Here is a 17,358-nt window from a genome sequence, read left to right on the forward strand (position 1 = left end):
ACAGCTCAAGCAGCCAAGCTGCCTGGGTTTGAAAGTCAGCTCCACCATCTAATGACTATGTGACTTTACCTATTTCTCTATACATTGGAAGTAAAAAGATTTGAACCTAGCTCACAGGGTGGGGGAAAAGCGAAATGCTCAGACAGGGCCAGCCAGGTTACAAGCCCAAAGAAACTTATCATGGACTATAGTAATTTGAGGAAGCTTGGAGAAGATCCCACCTCCAAGAGAAAGCCATGTGTGGCCCCAGGATCAGGCCAGGCAGCACTGAGGACCCCTACCTTCTGCCCCAGGGTGGGGAGCCCTCCCTCTCCCTGCTGCTGCTACTTTCCGCACCTCCGCCACCCTGACTCCCAACACTCCAGCCTTCCTTTCAGAGTGTTCCCACATCCTGTTCCTTTTTGCCTGCTCGTCCTTGGGATCTCAGCTTCAACAGCACTTCCTCGGAGGCCTGCCCAAGGCCCCATAGACCAAAGATGGGCCCAGCCTCTCCACAGCGCACACAACCTGCTCTTCCCTTTGTGAACACGTATCACAGGTGGAATTCTGCGTTCAGGGTCCATCTTTCACCGTGGAAGGAAACCCCGCAATGGCAGGAGCCGTAGTTCTCTCACACACGGCTGAGTGCCCAAGGTCTTCTGACAGTGGATAGGAAACATCAAGTTCCTTAAAAAGTTTCCTTATGACCAAAGATCCCAGATTCCCCAGTTACAGCGGTAGGTATGACTATGCGAGTGAAAGACAGTAAGTCTGCAAAACACATTAAAATCCAAGCATCTTTACTATAAAACAACACACACACCCCTGAAAATGAACCAACAATGTCCCAAAGTAAGACAAATAACCAACAACCCTGTACTTTGCAAAATCACACCCTAAAAAATAACAGGGCTTGCAGAAAATACAGAGTTCAGGCAGAAGGCTCAAATCCCATTCAGTTTTGTAACCAGAACATTGACAAAAGCAGTAAGAACACTGAAAATTACTAGCACAGATAAAACTGTTTCCTAGCAACTAATAGCACTGTGCACAAAGAAGATGTTCAATAAACAGCTGTTAAGGGAAAGAGCGGGGAGAGAAAGAGGGGCAGGTCATATGCTTGGTTAGAGAGTTACTTGGGATCATGATTTTCAGAGGTTTTGCTCTTACTTCTAAAGCACAATAGTCACCAGCCCAAGCTCGATTTCTGGAACGGGACTGCCTTGGTACAAATTCCAACTCTGCCACTTATTAGTTACATGACACCAGGCAAATCAGTTAACCGGATTCCAGTTTTCTCATCTGTAAAATTGGCATAAAATGGTGCTTACCTAATGTGCCAGGCACTGTGCCAGGTGTGAAACAGATCAATAGATATTCCCATTAACTCAAACAAAGGCCTGGACTAGCACCGGCACAGAAGTGGTCTAGAAATACGGTCACTATGACTATTTTTATTCAGCACTGAACTAGCCACTTTACCGCTTTATGTTATCACATTCTGTAAAGTCTTGCAACACAATGAATCACGCTCCACTTGTCACCCACCCCTCCTATTTATGACATCTTGCAAGGTCTCTGCGGAAAAGGGTGGCAACCACATCTGTGGGTTGATAGACAACATTCAGCTCCAAGAGCTCCTTTGTCAATTTTCTGCAGGAAAGGCAGAGAGGATGCTATTTCTCAGTGTTTCCATTGGGTCATGACAATTGGTGGTCATAGCCATGGTCACTTATTAACACCAGTTACAGGCTATTAGTTTTATGGGATATTCTCCTTTTAAAAAATACCTCTCTAGTAAGAACTCATACAGGTTAGCACTATAATAAAAATTCCTTATACCCAAAACCCTAAGATACCTAGGAATAAACCTAGCCAAAGAGGCAAAGGATCCGTACTCAGAAAACTATAGGATACTCACGTAAGAAATTGAGGAAGGCACAAAGAAATGGAAAAATGTTTCATGCTCATGGATTAGAAGAACAAATAGTGTTAAAATGTGTATGCCACCCAGAGCAATCTATACATTCAATGCAATCCCTATCAAAATATCATCACCATTTTTCACAGAGCTGGAACAAATAATCCTAAAATTTGTATGGAACCAGAGAAGACCCTGAATCATCAAGGAAATTTTGAAAAAGAAAAACAAAGCTGGGGGCATCACACTACCTGATTTCAAGCTCTATTACAAAGCTGTAATCATCAAGACAGTATGGTACTGGCACTAAAACAGACACAAATATCAATGGAACAGAATAGAGAGCCCAGAAATGGACCCTCAACTCTATGGTCAACTAAACTTCAACAAAGCGGGAAAGAATGTCCAATGGAAAAAAGTCTCTTCAACAAATGTGTTGGGAAAACTGGACAGCCACATGCAGAAGAATGAAACTGGACCATTTTCTTACCCACACACAAAAATAGACTCAAAATGGATGAAAGACCTAAATGCAAGACAGGAATCCACCAAAATCCTAGAGGAGAACATAGGCAGCAACCTCTTTGACCTCAGCTGCAGCAATTTCTTGCCAGACACATATCCAAGGCAAGGGAAGCAAGGGCAAAAATGAACTATTGGGAATTCATCATGATAAAAAGCTTTTGCACATCAAAGGAAACAGTTGACAAAACCAAAAGACAACCGACAAAATAGGAAAAGATATTTGTAAATGTCTTAGCAGATAAAGGGCTAGTATCCAAAATCTATAAAGAACTTATCAAACTTCACACCCAAAAAACAAATAATCTAGTCAAGAAATGGGCAGAAAACATGAACAGACATTTCTCCAAAGAAGACATACAAATGGCCAACAGACACATGAAAAAATGCTCAATGGCACTCGGCATAAGGGAAATACAATGAGATACCACTTCACACTAGTCAGAATGGCTGAAATTAACAAGTCAGGAAATGACAAATATTGGCAAGGATGCGGAGAAAGGGGAGCCCTCCTACACTGTTGGTGGGAATGCAAGTTGGTGCAGCCACTCTGGAAAACAGTATGGAGGTAACTCGAAAAGTTGAAAATAGAGCTACCCTATGACCCAGCAATTGCACTACTAGGTATCTACCCCAAGGATACAAATGTAGTGATCCGAAAGGGCACGTGCACCCCAATGTTTATAGCAGCAATGTCCACAATAGCCAAACTATGGAAAGAGCCCAGATGCCCATCAACAGATGAATGGATAAAGAAGATGTGGTATAAATATATATACAATGGAATACTATGCAGCCATCAAAAGTAAGAAATCTTGTCATTTGCAACAACATGTATGTATGGAACTAAAGGGTATTATGCTAAGCAAAATGAGTCAATCAGAGAAAGACAATTATATGATCTCACTCATACGTGGAATTTAAGAAACAAAATAGAGGATCATAGAGGAAGGGAGGGGAAAATAAAACAAGATGAAATCATAGATGGAGACAAATTATAAGAGACTCTTAATAATAGGAAACAAACTGAGGGTTGCTGGGGGGAGCGTGAGGAGATGGGGTAACTGGGTGATGGACCTTAAGAAGAGCATGTAATGTTATAAGCATTGGATATTATAGAAGACTGATAGATCACTGAACTCTACCTCTGAAACTAATAATACACTCTGTGTTAATTGAATTTAAATAAAATAAATAAATGCAATCATCAGCGATTAAAAACAACATATTTTAAAAAATCATCTATGCCTTCCCAATTGTATATTCTTTTTTTTTAATTAATTTATTTATTTGATGGAGAGAGACACAGTGCAAGAGGGAACACAAGCAGGGGAAGTGGGAGAGGGAGAAAGAGGCTTCCCGCTGAGCAGGGAACCTGATGCGGGACTCGATCCCAGGACCCTGGGATCATGACCTGAGCTGAAGGCAGACACTTCACCAATTGAGCCACCAAAGCGCCCCCCACAATGGTATATTCTTCATAGTATACTATGTATAGTGATATTGGATAATTATCTGTAGAATAGAAATACGGTATTTCATTAAAAAGCAAAATAAAAATAAAACACCTTTTTCAAAAAAATTTTTTTAATTAACAAAAAATTCCTCAGTGCCTTTTTTTTATCCTCTAAGTTGAAGCAGTCTGATCTTTCATACTAAGAGGGGGGAATTATCTGAACCCCCACAACAGATAAGAGAGAGGAAGCTGACTGATTGCTCTGAGGTAGGAGAAAAAAGTAGCAAGAGTCTCAGGTGAAAATGCTGGGTTGGGGGGGAATGTTTATTTAAAGAACAGAGATGTTTGCTCTCCAGCCCTGCAGACAGGAACTGTAAGCCCCACATCAGTTCAACCTGAGGGGAAAGTTGGCCTCCTAAGTCATTCCTTCAACAGATATCACCTGCCTAAGAGCCAAAAGTGAAATCACTTTCCAAGTGTCCAATCACTGACTATCTCCAGGCAACCACTGGGTAAACTGCTTTTTTTAATCAGTCTTTAAAAAAAAAAAAACAAAAAAAAAAAAAACAAAAACTTTGCTTCCTGTCAGGTCAGCAACAGAGTCTATTTTCTCTACCATGCCAGAGTCCAAGTGCCAATCAGGCAATTATAGCTGGGCAGAGGCTCCCTGAGAAACCTTTGGGGCAGTGGGTAATGTGGCCATGGGGCTCCGGTGGGGTGCAGACTGAGGAGGAATGGGGACAGTGACTAAGTCCTAGTCCCTGGCCACAAGATCTTTGGGATTCATCGAAGGAGACAGATCCCACCCAACCATATATTTGTTACAATGATATGTGACAACATTTCTAACAGAGGCAGATACTAAATGCCGGGTTTGCACAGAGGAAGAGAGATTAATGGGCTTAGAGGAATCAGGGAGTCTGCTTCGAGGCAGACATATTTAAGCTCTGTCTGGAAAGGATCTGTCCTTGGAGAAGTGGGGAAAGGACGTCCTAGGGTCCCCCTAACTCAACAGCCATTTTCCCCTTTCTTCTGAGGAATAGAATCCAGAGTACGACCTGAGGACACTGAAGCCTCCCCTACAACCAGATGTGGCCATATTACTGAAAACCTGTGCAATAAAACATAAGCAGAAGAATCGGGAAGAATTTTCTAGAAGGTGTCTTATGTAGTCTTTATTTTTTATTCCTCCATCCTGCTTTCTGGAAGGATGATGTTTTGTTTTGTTTTAAGATTTTGTTTATTTATTTGACAGAGAGAGAGAGAACAGAAGCAGGGAGAGTGGGAGAGGGAGGAGCAGGCCTCCCGCTGAGCAGGGAACCTGATGTGGGGCTCGACCCTGGGGTCATGACCCTAGCCAAAGGCTGACGCTTAACAACTGAGCCACCCAGGTGCCCCCTGGAGGATGATGTGATGACGAGTCTCTAGCAGCTATGCTGAACCATGAGGAAGGCGGGTTGTAGAGGTGGTGGGTTCAAGTGCTGAAAGAAACCAAAGTCACAGACCTCCAGAGTTTACGACTTCTGGGATTCCCAAATGGCACATGACTTTATTAGTTTTAACGCCCCTTCTTTTAAAGGAGTCTGGGGCAAGTTCCCAAATTAGTGGACATCTATAGGTCATCACCCAAAGTCTTATACAAAATCGCTCTGCTCACTCACTGAAAGGAAAGCAAGCTTCTTGCAAGCCTCTTACCTCAGAGTGGAGTACAGCTTCTATAGCTCCGATTTGGTATAAGAATTTTAATCCCAGGGGCGCCTGGGTGGCTTAGCTGTTTAAACATCTGCCGTTAGCCAAGGGTCCTGGGATCGAGCCTTCATCAGGCTCCCTGTTTAGCAGGGAGTCTGTTTCTCCCTCTCCCTCTTATGCTCCCCCAGCTGTGCTCTCGCTCTCTCTGTCAGATGAATAAATAAAATCTTTTCAAAAAGAATTGTAATCCCAGAGTCCAGGCTCAAAAAATAAATCCCAAGATCCTCTCTGCTATTTCTCCTAGAAGAAGAGGTCTTGACTTATCTGTGCCTCGGTCCTAAGAGGTGCACTGGATCATAATGCAAACCCTACTATGAGAGGCTTGCAAGGATATTCAAGAGCTTCTGACTCAGCCCCTTTCCCGGCCCCTTCCCCCCACATACACACACCTTCAATACATCTGGAGAACTTTAACAATGTTCCTATTCTACCTTTTTTTCTAAGAGTAATCACAATAAAAGCATGTGTTGTACGTACATGCAAGCCCTTGTCTCAATAAATCTGTGTCCATCTAATTCTCCTGCCCAGCACCCTTCCATGGTCTTAGCTTAAATGCTCCTTGTCTGCCTCAAGCACTTTTCTCTTAAGCCCCTCATTCTTTGTCTTCATAGTACTTCGCCCAGTTTGTAATTGTGTATTTTAATTTAATTTTAATTTAATTTAATTTAAGATCACACACACACATCATGTGGATGGGAATTAGGTTTCTGCTGTTCACCATCCAACCCCGGTTGTTAGCGCCATGCCTGGCACATCTTTGGGGCTTGGTAACTACTTCCCAGGAAACGATTTGTTTGAAACACTTTCACACGTTAATGTTTATTTCCACCGTATGCTTATTTTTAGTGTTTACACTGTAGTGAATTTACAAATGAGTGATAGTGAAGCATCCCAAATATTTTCATATTTTAGACAATCTGGCCGAGCCCATCCTAGCCTTCCTTCAGTTTCCCATTAGAAAGAAGGTAAGTGCTTGAATATCATTCTTTTTAAATGTTTATCAGGGAAGGAAAAGAACTGTGTCCTCAGCACAATAAATAAAACTTCAGTCCCTTGGTAAGATACTTGGTAAGATACTTTTCTTACCAAAAGTATCGCTGAGGATTTTTTTATAACAGTATTGGGTCATGGAAATAAAAATGCCACAAGCCTTTGCCCTTGACATTTACTTTAAAAAAAAAAAAAAAAAAACAAGTGCAGGTCTATTCTTACATAGCTTCCCAAGGGCTATTTAGGGATAGGTGGGTGGGGTAGGTCTCTAAATTCTATGGCTGACCAGGTGGCCAAGTTGCATCCCGTATGAGCTGTAGCCTGATCACTATCACAGGCAGAATACAGAACAGTGGAAACGTGGAGCTTTCTCAGCCTAACCAATACTTTGTTCTTAAAGTCCCATCATAGATATAAGGATGCAGTTTTGCTGATAACGTAAGTTTAGTGGGCAAAGATAGCCACTAAGACATTCCTCAGGTGCAAGTCGCAGACTACGTCACCTAGTTTTCTCCCGCCTGTTAAAGATAATTCCCTGAGACACAGCAGCCATCCCATCAGGTCTAGCTTCCTGGGCACATCTCTTTGGGAGTGTTGTTTTCAACGCTACAAACATGGAATTTTACCACAGCAGAACTGAACTAGATGACATCATTCTTCCTTGCAGAGAGAGATAGAACATCTCCTCATGGCCAGGCAGAAGTCTTTCCAATATTCTGTCACTTTTTTTTTAAGGACTATTTTTATTTTCCTGTATCATCTAGTAACCCTCTCATTTAGACTATTTTTATTTTTCTCAATCACTTAAAAACAAAGTTCTTTTATCCTCTCCTTTCCTCATTTGATTGCACTGAAGTCATCCTTTTTCCCACCCAACCCTTCACCCCAAAAAGATCATACCTGCTACCTTTCTTTTGCTTCAAATATAAACACACACACATCCTTAGGAACAGATGAGGGGAAATATTATAAAATTGTTTTCCACATTTTCCTGAACCACAGAAGAGTAAACCAGGCTTAACAAAAAAATCCAGAGACGCCTGGGTGGATCTGCGTCAGTTAAGCAACCAAACTCTTGGTTCCAGCTCAGGTCATGATCTCGAGGTCTTGGGTTCGAGCCCTATGCCAGGCTCTGCGCTTAGCAGGAAGTCTGCTTCAGATTCTCCCTCTCTCTCTCTCTCTCTCATAAGTAATTAAGTAAATAAATAAAATATTTTTTTTAAAAGAAAGAAAATAGAGTTCCTGTGCAAGCAGTTTAGTCAAAGATCAACTCATTCAGTCCTCAACCATGAAAATAAGGGCCAAAATGATTAAGGTTAGACTGGAAGGTCAGTGACGGGGATGCTGAGGATTCCCAGAAGTCACAGAGCTGCTTTGTTCTGACCCTTTAGTTCTTTAGGATGTGACGTGGAGACACCTGCAGGAGAGGCTGCCAATCTCCTCTCTCGTAAGGACCTGCCTCTTGACTGAACTCAACAACAAAACCTTTCCCAGGTGAGATGTTGGCCAGTTGGGAGCGCTCTCGGGGGAAGGTGAGAGCTGTGGTAAAGGCCTCAGACGTGTCAAACCCATCAGGGATACCCCTTCACACCCATATTTGAAAGAGACGAGCCATGGGGAATGGTCTAGCGACCCACAGCTTCCAAAATCCACAATCTGCTCCCACATACAGGGGAAGCTGCTAGAGAAACAGGAACTCAGTCCTTACCAGAGTTTAGGGCAGCAAAGTCAGACAGCCTGGATTTAAATCCTGACTCGAACAGGTACTCACTGATTCTGTGACTCTGGATGGGTTTCCTCATTCCTGAAAGCCCCAATTTCCTCAACTATAGAATCTGGGGTGTCTAACAATGTATATATTCATATAAGTTAAGAAATGGTGCTTTAAGTCCTAGTTCTGCCACTTACTTGAAAGTCTGGGCAAGATACTTCATCTCTCGGGGCCTTAATTTTCTCATCTGTAAATGGGGATGATACTAGTACTTACTTGTAAGGGATTCATTCAGACACGGACTTCTTAGCCCAGTGCCTGGCATGTAGTAAACACTCAATAAATATCAGCTTTTATCATCCTGAGCATCAGTTTCACGACCATCATTACCATTACCACGTTACTCCGAACTACACCACTCTTAAATATCAGAGTGGTTCCAAAGCAGAAAAGGGAAGTTGCCAGGCCAATCTCTAGGAGCTGCCTGGTCCCACCTAGCACTGACTGCCACCCACGGAATCACAGCCAGATGTCTGCATCATGGCTCCATTGTCATCCCCCAGCGGAGAGCCGAGGGCCAAGAGATCTAGGGCTGGGAACACAGGCCCCACCCCGCCCCTTCTTGGCGGCCAGAGTTCAGTCCCGCATTCGGAGCTCACTCCGTGCAAACTCTGTTTCCAGGGAGATGCTGGGGCGACAGGGGCCAGCTCTACCTCCCATGCCACTTCCCTCTCCCCCAAATCTGTGGGACCTCACTGTTCTCCCACCATGTGACCGCATTGTATCATAGCGGCTCCTGTACACAAACAGGCCAGAGTTTATTTAAGTGTCCTTGTGAGAAAGATGCTGCCCGCTCTGATTTACATATCTATTCAGACCACTACTCCCTTCTCCGTCTAGCCAGAAGAGGTTTTCTTCCTCTTCCTCTTCCTCAGCTCCCCATGCAATGCTGGCGAAGGATATGCCAAGTCACATCTCTGTTGTAGTGGAAAGATGTAAGAATCATCCGGTCTCCACAGAGGTGGAGAATTTGAACGACAATACAACTTACGTCACATGTTCACTCGTCATGACACTGCAAATATCATATGTCACCCGCCACCAAATGCTAGAGTCTCTCAAAGACTACTCATAAACCTTCCCTATTGCCAAACAATACACCATCGTTCAGTCTTGGAGAGCAAAGGTACCCTTGGTGCCTTTAATCTTCCAAAATCAGGTCCCAGTGGAATAAGAAAACAATTCTATATGGGCGGGAGAAATGACCCCAAATGATGAGCTGGATTCCCCCCACCCCGGCCCGCCCCGCACAAGTTCCCACGCATGTGAAATACGGATTAGGTCACAAATAAGATTATATTCGGCACCAAGCCCCACAGGCATGCTGTGATTAAGGTTAAAGGAGTCCAGAGACTTCAAGTTGAGAAGCAAGGCTGAGTTGGGTTGAAATTTGCAACCCCTCCCCAAAGGCCTGGCAACCTGTTCCAAATCACAACTGAAACCAAGTTGAAGGGACATCTGTTTCTCCAGAAAGTGTTTGGCACTGCAGAGAAGAACCACAGATTAGAACAGATAAATATTGTTGTGGGCAGAGAGGCAATGGGGGCGCAGGCGGTGGTTACCAAGAAAATTAGAATCATCTACCCACTAACAAACTCCTGTGACTCAACAGATATCATCAAGGGAAAAAGAAAAAAGGAAAGAAAGGAAGGAAGGGAGGGAGGAAGGAGGTAGGGAATTAAAGGGGGGAATGGTTCCTTTTTTCTAGCAGGAGCAGATAAAACTTAAGGGAACAAAACGCTGCCACATGTGAGATGAACATTCAGAGCCACTATTTGTATAATGACTTAACGTTGGATCGGCAGCAAGAGGAAAGGCACTGAGCACTCTGCTTGGAGTCTGGTAACAAAGACCACATTAAATGCAAATATTTGACATAATATTGAGGAATCGTTTCCTAAGCCTTAACGGCATGGACCACCAGGATCATTTTATGAGTAGATATTACCGGTTTTGCTCTGGTCCCTATATCTCTTCTAATGCGAGTTAACATAGCATCCACCTAACTTCTGGGCCAGGTATCTGGAGCTCATAAGGTCTGACAATGGAATGAGATGAGTAGGTAATTGAATTTCTTTGTTTTATAGTTAGAAACTCAGGGTTCTGGAGATTTTCTTCCAAAACAGGTGTAGGAACAACAGTAACTATGGCAATCACAGGAGTGTTGATGACGATGGTGGTGATGGTGGTAAGAATGGCAGTAGTATTATTATTAAGGGTAATAACACCAATCATTACTTAGACAACACTTCCTAAATACTGGGTACTCTTCTGAGCATTTAAAAGACACTGACTTGGGACACCTGGGTGGCTCAGTGGGTTAAAGCCTCTGGTCATGATCCTAGGTCCTGGGATGGAGCCCCGCATCGGGCTCTCTGCTCCGCAGGGAGCCTGCTTCCTCCTCTCTCTGCCTGCCGCTCTGCCTACTTGTGATCTCTGTCTGCCAAATAAATAAATATAATCTTTTAAAATAAAATAAAATAAAATACACTGACTTATTTAACTCTCCCAGCACTCCTCAAGGTAGATAAGCTAGTCTTAGTGTCCCTGTTTTACAGATGCTTTCAACAATATCTTTGTGATTTCTGTTGTTGTTAACGACTAGAACTAGCTTTCAAAGAAAACAGTTTAGAACCAAAAGGGGAGGAAGTGCAGCCTGACCAAGGTCACCCAGCTAGAAGACAACAGACCCAGGATTCAAACCCAGGCTGCCCAGCTCCAAAGTCTGACCTCTTAACCCCTGTGCTGTCCTCACTGCCCCTTTGTTTGGGAAGGCCTTCTAGAAAAGGAATGTGGAAGGAAGTTAGGCCCCTGCCTGCTGGTGGCCACGATTAATACTGGAAGTCTGCTGTTTCCTTTCAGAGTCTCCTAAACCCACATTAAGACATGCAGCCCTGCTTCTGCAGCTATTAAAACAAAACGAAACAAACAAAAAAACAAAAACAAAAGCAAAAAACCCCCGCACTGTCTTACCGAGCTGTTCCCACATGGTCTGTGACCTTCATTAGGGCTCTCACCTTTGCCAGCTAAGGCAGAAGCTGGGGGTGGGCGGAGGTGGGAGCATCAGTTCCCAGGCCCACATTTCCTGCCAGTCACCCGGCCCTCTAACAGACAAGGCTGAGAAATTCCTCACTAACAAGTGATCTCATGGAGCTTGTTCCTTGAGCCTTTATTAAGAATGAATCTTTTCTGGCCAACCCATGACTCAAGGAAGACCAAGGGCTGAGGAGGAAAGACAAGCTGCAAAGTTTGTTTATTAACCTGCTGCACCCAAGGGAACATTTTTCTGAAAGAGTGAAATTCCTGACTACTCAAAGCAGTAGCCTGGGGGGGGGGGGGGGGGGGTGCTGTGGGAAATTTAATCAACGACAGAACAAAAGTGAAAAACAAAGCCCTTCCAATAAGGATGTTGCCGAAGACAATGGGGCCCCTAAAGGAGATGGAATTGTCTCGAGATAACAATCCAGCCAGGAATTCAGCTCCCTCAAGTACTACATTATTGCTATATTAGCCGAGGAATCTTTGTTCACCGGGCAACTGCGCGCAGAACCATCTGTTACGGCTCCCGGGTTCCCCCGGTTTGCAGACTCGGCATTTACATTTCAAGAGGAACCTCCGGGAAGGAAAAAAAGGGAGGTCACTATCTCTCCCGGGAGCAAATACCTTTTCAGACGGCCTGGGAGGGGAAGCTCTCCTTTCCCAGAAACCGAACTCCCGCAAATGAAAGGAGATAGGCCGCTTCAATAATGCACGCGCAGAGCAGAGCGCCACCGCCGCCTAGTCCTAAAGCCACGCACGCCCCCACGGGTCTCGCATTCTCCAATGGGCATACCCGCAAGGCATCGCGAATAATGCCAGGCCCGTCGGTAGGTCCTAATCAGAGCTCTACTTTCTTAAGGAAGCCCTGCTTTTTTTTTTTTTTTAATTCTTTTAAACCAGTGGAACCAGGACAAAAGCTGATATCCTGTCCTGCAAAACATCTAGCCTCATACATACCACCACTTAAAAACAGACCGTGATCCTCTGGGCGAAAGGAGATGTTTTAGACCCTGATCTGGATGTAGGTTGTAATGGTACATATACATACGAGAACATTCACGTAGATGTGCACTTAAGACTTGTGCCCTTTCCTGCAATTTATACGACAAACCATTTTCTAAGTAGACTATATTAATGTTACAAAGAATATTGTGCACGCTTGCCTCCACGAATTGCAAGACTCCTGGGCTCTGATGTTCTGCCCTCACCTACTATCCACATCTAAAATCTCTCCTGAGAATTTTAAAGTTCAAGAACATGAAAAATACAGCTCTCCAACTCTCAACTAAGCCAGTGAATACAAACGTCTCTTGTGTGTCCTGTGAGCCCAAGTATGCCGTACAGAGAGCACCTGTCACCCCCCCACCAAGCCTTTCTGGCCACATATCAAAAATTAAAAGCCAAGGTGTTTTTCTCATCAGGTCATAAGCCATCAAATTATGAGAGATATAATTGGGGCTTTTATCAACAGAGCCTCAAGTTTAATCTTCTGTTTCTTTCACCCTATTTTTAAATGGATGTTTCTAAACTCTGCCTAACACTCTTGCTTGGATCTGGCTAACGCTGGAGGGGGCAGGCCTCTTGCTGGAGCACTGGAGCAGCAGTCCGTGAGGGTGGTTTCTGCAAGCAGTTTAGCAGGTTCAAATCTGTACCATCGTAGCTCTGTTACCCATGAAACATCCTGACAACGGGCGGGGGGGGGGGGGGTGTCACCCAGTGACAGCCTGAGTACTAACCCGCTTCACCATTGCTGGGCCAATGACTTAGCGGTGCATTCGTTCCTTTGAACTATCCGCAAGGAGGGCTGCCTGTCACTGAGGAAAAGGGTCAAATTCGCCTTCCGCTAAGCCTCAAGAAAGGCCATCTGGCGAAACCGAGGCTCACTGCACGGATCACAGGGGGTCACCTTTCCCCCCTCGCGCCCTCCAAGCGTCCTGATCCCCGGCAGACACGTCATTTGGGGAGCGCAGGACCACGAAGCTGCATCTACAGATAGACATCGAGAATCAGGATCACCCAGCGAGAGCCGCCTGGACTGAGCCGAGAGCTCCAGTGATTTCCCTGGCCTGCCACCGAGTCATTTAAGAAGTGAAATATGCCAGCGGGGCCTGCGACCCGGCAACCTGGGAGCCCGCCCCGCCGCCTCTAGTACAGAGCAGGGGTTGCCAATGGCTGGGCAGCGTCTATGCGGATGGCGCGCTTGCAGGTGGGTCTTGCAGTCTCCCCGGCCCTGTGCGCTGGGCCAGCCTCACACCTGACCCGCTGCCAGGATACAGCCAGAAGCTCTGGTGGGTACGCGCTTCCGTGGAGACACTGCCAACTCCGCTCCGGAGGAGCTGGGACGGGAGGAGGGGGTGTCAAGAGGGGTAAGGTAGGACCGGGAGCAGGACACCCTCCCCCCCCGAAATGCGGCGTCTGCAGCACTCTGGGTCTCGCGCTTCCTGCGCCTTTGCGGCGCTCCTGCGGGCACTGCGCTTTCCTCGGCCCGGCGTGGAAGCGGCGGGAGCTGAGATTCGCGCGGCTGGCGGGCAGGAGGGATGCAGGCGCAGGAGACCACTCCGTGCCCCCCACGCGCACAGCCAGACTGCGGCGCCCCTCATTCACGCCCACCCTCTCCCGAGACCCGCGCCAGGGCATCGCAGATCGCCCGAGGCTCGGGCGGGTGATTTGGGCCAGCTGGCAAAAGAAAGTGGGGGGGGGGGGGGGGCGAGGCTGGACCTGTCGTCCGTGTGTGCGGGTCGGTGGCTTCGGGCGCCCCTGCAAGGCCTCCCGCCAGCCGGGGGCACCTACCTCGATCCACTTCTGCGCCTCGGAAAAAGCAGGCTCGGGGGGCGGCTCCGGCTGCAGAGGGTGAAGAGCTTCCAGACCCAGAGCGGGACAAGCCATTTGCGAAGCCCCGCGTGCACTCGAGCGCTGGGCCGCCGGGATGAGGACGGCCGCCGCCGCCGCCGCCGCCGCCGCCGCCGCCGCAGGAGCGCGCTCCCCGCCCCTTCCCGCCCGCCCTCCCCTCCCGGCCCGCCCCGCCCCGCCCCGCCCCCGCCCGGCGCAGGTCCCGGAGGAGAGCGGCGCGCTGCCGGAGGACGCCGCGGCAGCTGCTCCCTGCGCCGCCGGGTCTCCGCCGCGCCCCGAGTCCCCCGCGGGAGCGAGCGCGGAGGCGCCGGGAGCTCCCTCTCTCCCCACCTTCTCTGGCCGCTCCGCCCCCCCGGGGGGAGGGTGTCAGCTACCGAGTAAAAATAACCGCGAGTGAGCACTGGGTGTCTCCCTCCCTGCCCGCAACCGGGCCTGGAGCCCTCGGGCAGCCACCCCGCACGTCCCTGCGCGGTGCCCCGCTGCGGACAGGCGAGCGGGTCGGCCGGCGCCTGGGAGATGCGCGCCCACCGCGGCGTACACGTCCCCGGGGGAGCCGGAGGGCCAGCGGCGGGTGGGAAGGACGCGCGGGCAGGGGCGCGGGCGGGGGCGCGGGCAGGGGCGCGGGCGGGGGCCCTAGCCGCACCTGCAGTCCCGCCCGTTCGCAGAAGTCGGTGCGGGGGAGCGGGGGGAGCAAGAGGCGCAGCCCTCGGTCCCAGAGCCAGGCAGGGTTCAGGCACCCGATCCTAATGTGAGAAAAAAAGAAAAACCACCCTTATAAGCCTTTTTCTCTTCAGCCAAGCTATTTATAAGCCAACCAGTCTTTTGATTCATTCAACCCATATTTACTGTGTGACTATGTATCAGGCACTGGGGTTGGCGCTGGGGACCCAGAGATGAAAAAATAAAGAAAAATAGAAAACGCCGAAGTCCGTGCCCTCCAGATAGCTACCTTCTAGAGAGGATGGCAGGGGCTAAGGTAGGCAGACAAATAGACGTGTAAAACAAAAGAAGGTGATTGTGGGGAGTCCTGTAAAGAGAAAAGAGAAGGTAAACTGTGACCTGGGAAGAGAGAGGATTAGCTGACTTCCGATTACCTCTCCACTCCTCCTGGGAGGCGGTCCGATCTGTGCGCCCAGGCTCGGTGAACGGGAGGGAGGCGGGAGGTCAGCGGGGAGGTGGGGTATTTATGCTGCCCCTTACTGCAGAAATCCAGCAGACTGGCTGCTGCACCAATTCCCTGAGGACGACAGCCCTGCCTGGGGGCCGTCCTTGGGTTCTCCGAGGTTCCCAGTCTCCTCTTGTCCCAGCCTATTGCCCCAGGCCAGGTAGTGGTAAAGTCCTCCCCATCTTATTGTGGTTTCCCTCCCCTCCCCACTTCCTCCCAATGGTGTCCGAATAAACTCTCAGCCACTCTCCTTGAGCACGCCTTCTGTTTTGCTCCGGAGCCCAATTTGGTGAGCCTGGAAGGTTTTTCTGACAAAGCTGGGTGACAAGATGACGTGAATGAGAGAGACGTTAACCACGCAGCCATCTGGGGAACTATTCCCAGATGCCTATAAAGGCCTTGGGATGGGAATGAGCTTGGTAGGGGTCAGGGGACCCACAACTAGCATGCATGACTGGGGCGTGATGAGGGAGGAGCCACGTGGGAGCGACAACATGGGAGAGGCCTCAGGCTAGGCCAGGCCTGAGGCGCGGAACGGGGCTCAGGCTGGCACCTCAGAGCTCAGTACCTTCAGCCAACCTAAAGCGAACGGATTCACATTTTAGAACGGCTGATAGCGAGAGAGTTTGGACGGGGCAGGAAGTCGGTGGGTGCCTCCGCAGCTCAGCCTCTGTTCCCTGTCCAGAGTCCAAGTTTAGCTTTTGCCCAATTCTGCTACTTTAACAGGGGAATGGAACAAGAAGCAGGCCTGAAATTCCACCATGAGCAGCTTTGGATTCAGACAGCTTTCAGTTTATTTACTTTTACAACACTTCTATGGTACTTGCGTGGTACCAGGCCCTGTTCTAAGTGCATTACAAATAATTGACTAACTCATTCCCTGTTCCAACCTGGTAACATAGACTATTATCAACCCTGTAAGGAACTAGGAGAAAGAAGGCGGCGAGGGGAGGGGAGGGAGGCAGCTGGGGAGCCCTGAAGCCCGGATTCAAGCCCAGACAGCCCGGCGCCATCTGCCCCTAACCATGCACTGCACGGTCTTGCCAGGCCCGGTCCCAAGGCCACCACTTACAATGCATGCCTCAGTTTCCTCATCTCAAATGAGGTTGAGATGGCAACCTTTCAGCAGAATCACTATGAGGAGAAAACAGGATTTCTGAATGTGAAAGGACCCAGCTTGGGGCTGGCAGAGACAGTGCTCCGTTTAATCTTTCCTGCTTTCCAAAAAGGAGGGAGGGGGACATTACAAAGAGTAAAGAAGACAAGCTGAGGAAAAGGGCTAAAGAAATATTGTCAGAGGAGGACCTTGTCTCTACAAAGAAACATGGCAAAGTCAGTAATTCACAATCAGCCCCGGCACACTAATGAAAGATGCCCCTTTGGGCAGGCTTCCCTGCAGGGAGCAAGTGGGAGGAGGGGAAGCCCTGACCCAAATGTTCGAAAATGATTTCATGAAGGTAAAATCTACCTTATCAGTAAAATGGCTGCTATTGAACCCGGCATTCAAACTAAAACATTTTTCTTCCAGTGAAATACATTTATACATGAAGGTTAATAATCACAAAATAATACCTACTTTTCCTGGGCTCTATTACCAATAAGAAATTCACAGAGATTACCAAAGACCCAAGGACTTACAACCATAATGGAGTTCAAACCTCATGCCATTCTCAAGAACTTCTACAAATTATTGTTAAGCATCTACTTTCTGTGCTAACATCAGAGGACTCCACAAAGGGACACAGACCTTTTCCTTTAGGGGCTAATACTTTTGTTAATGAAACAACATTTTCATTTCTGTATAACATAGTTTTCAAATATAAAAGTAATATATGTCCACTGGAGGAAATTTGAATGAAGAAATCAAATCCAGAAGAAATGCCACAATTCAAAGATCATCACTCTTTGGAGGATCT

At 47.5% G+C, this 17,358-nt stretch overlaps 1 protein-coding gene across 9 annotated transcripts in view; it reads right to left on the reverse strand.

The window, feature by feature from the left end:
* Positions 1-14,376, reverse strand: part of LIMCH1 (LIM and calponin homology domains 1) — a 324,446-nt gene extending 310,070 nt beyond the window's left edge. For 8 of the 9 annotated variants that reach the window (XM_032852716.1, XM_032852691.1, XM_032852697.1 and 5 more), the window contains exon 1: positions 14,218-14,376. In XM_032852716.1, the coding sequence (XP_032708607.1) occupies positions 14,218-14,313 (96 nt within the window). In that variant the 5' untranslated portion in view covers positions 14,314-14,376. The remainder of the gene's footprint in view (positions 1-14,217) is intronic. The other variant, XM_032852684.1, reaches the window with a different exon arrangement.
* Between the last annotated feature and the right edge of the window lie 2,982 nt (positions 14,377-17,358).

This window comes from Lontra canadensis, unplaced genomic scaffold, assembly GCF_010015895.1.
Source record: "Lontra canadensis isolate GAN:19392208 unplaced genomic scaffold, GSC_riverotter_1.0 scaffold1, whole genome shotgun sequence".
NCBI lineage: Eukaryota > Metazoa > Chordata > Mammalia > Carnivora > Mustelidae > Lontra > Lontra canadensis.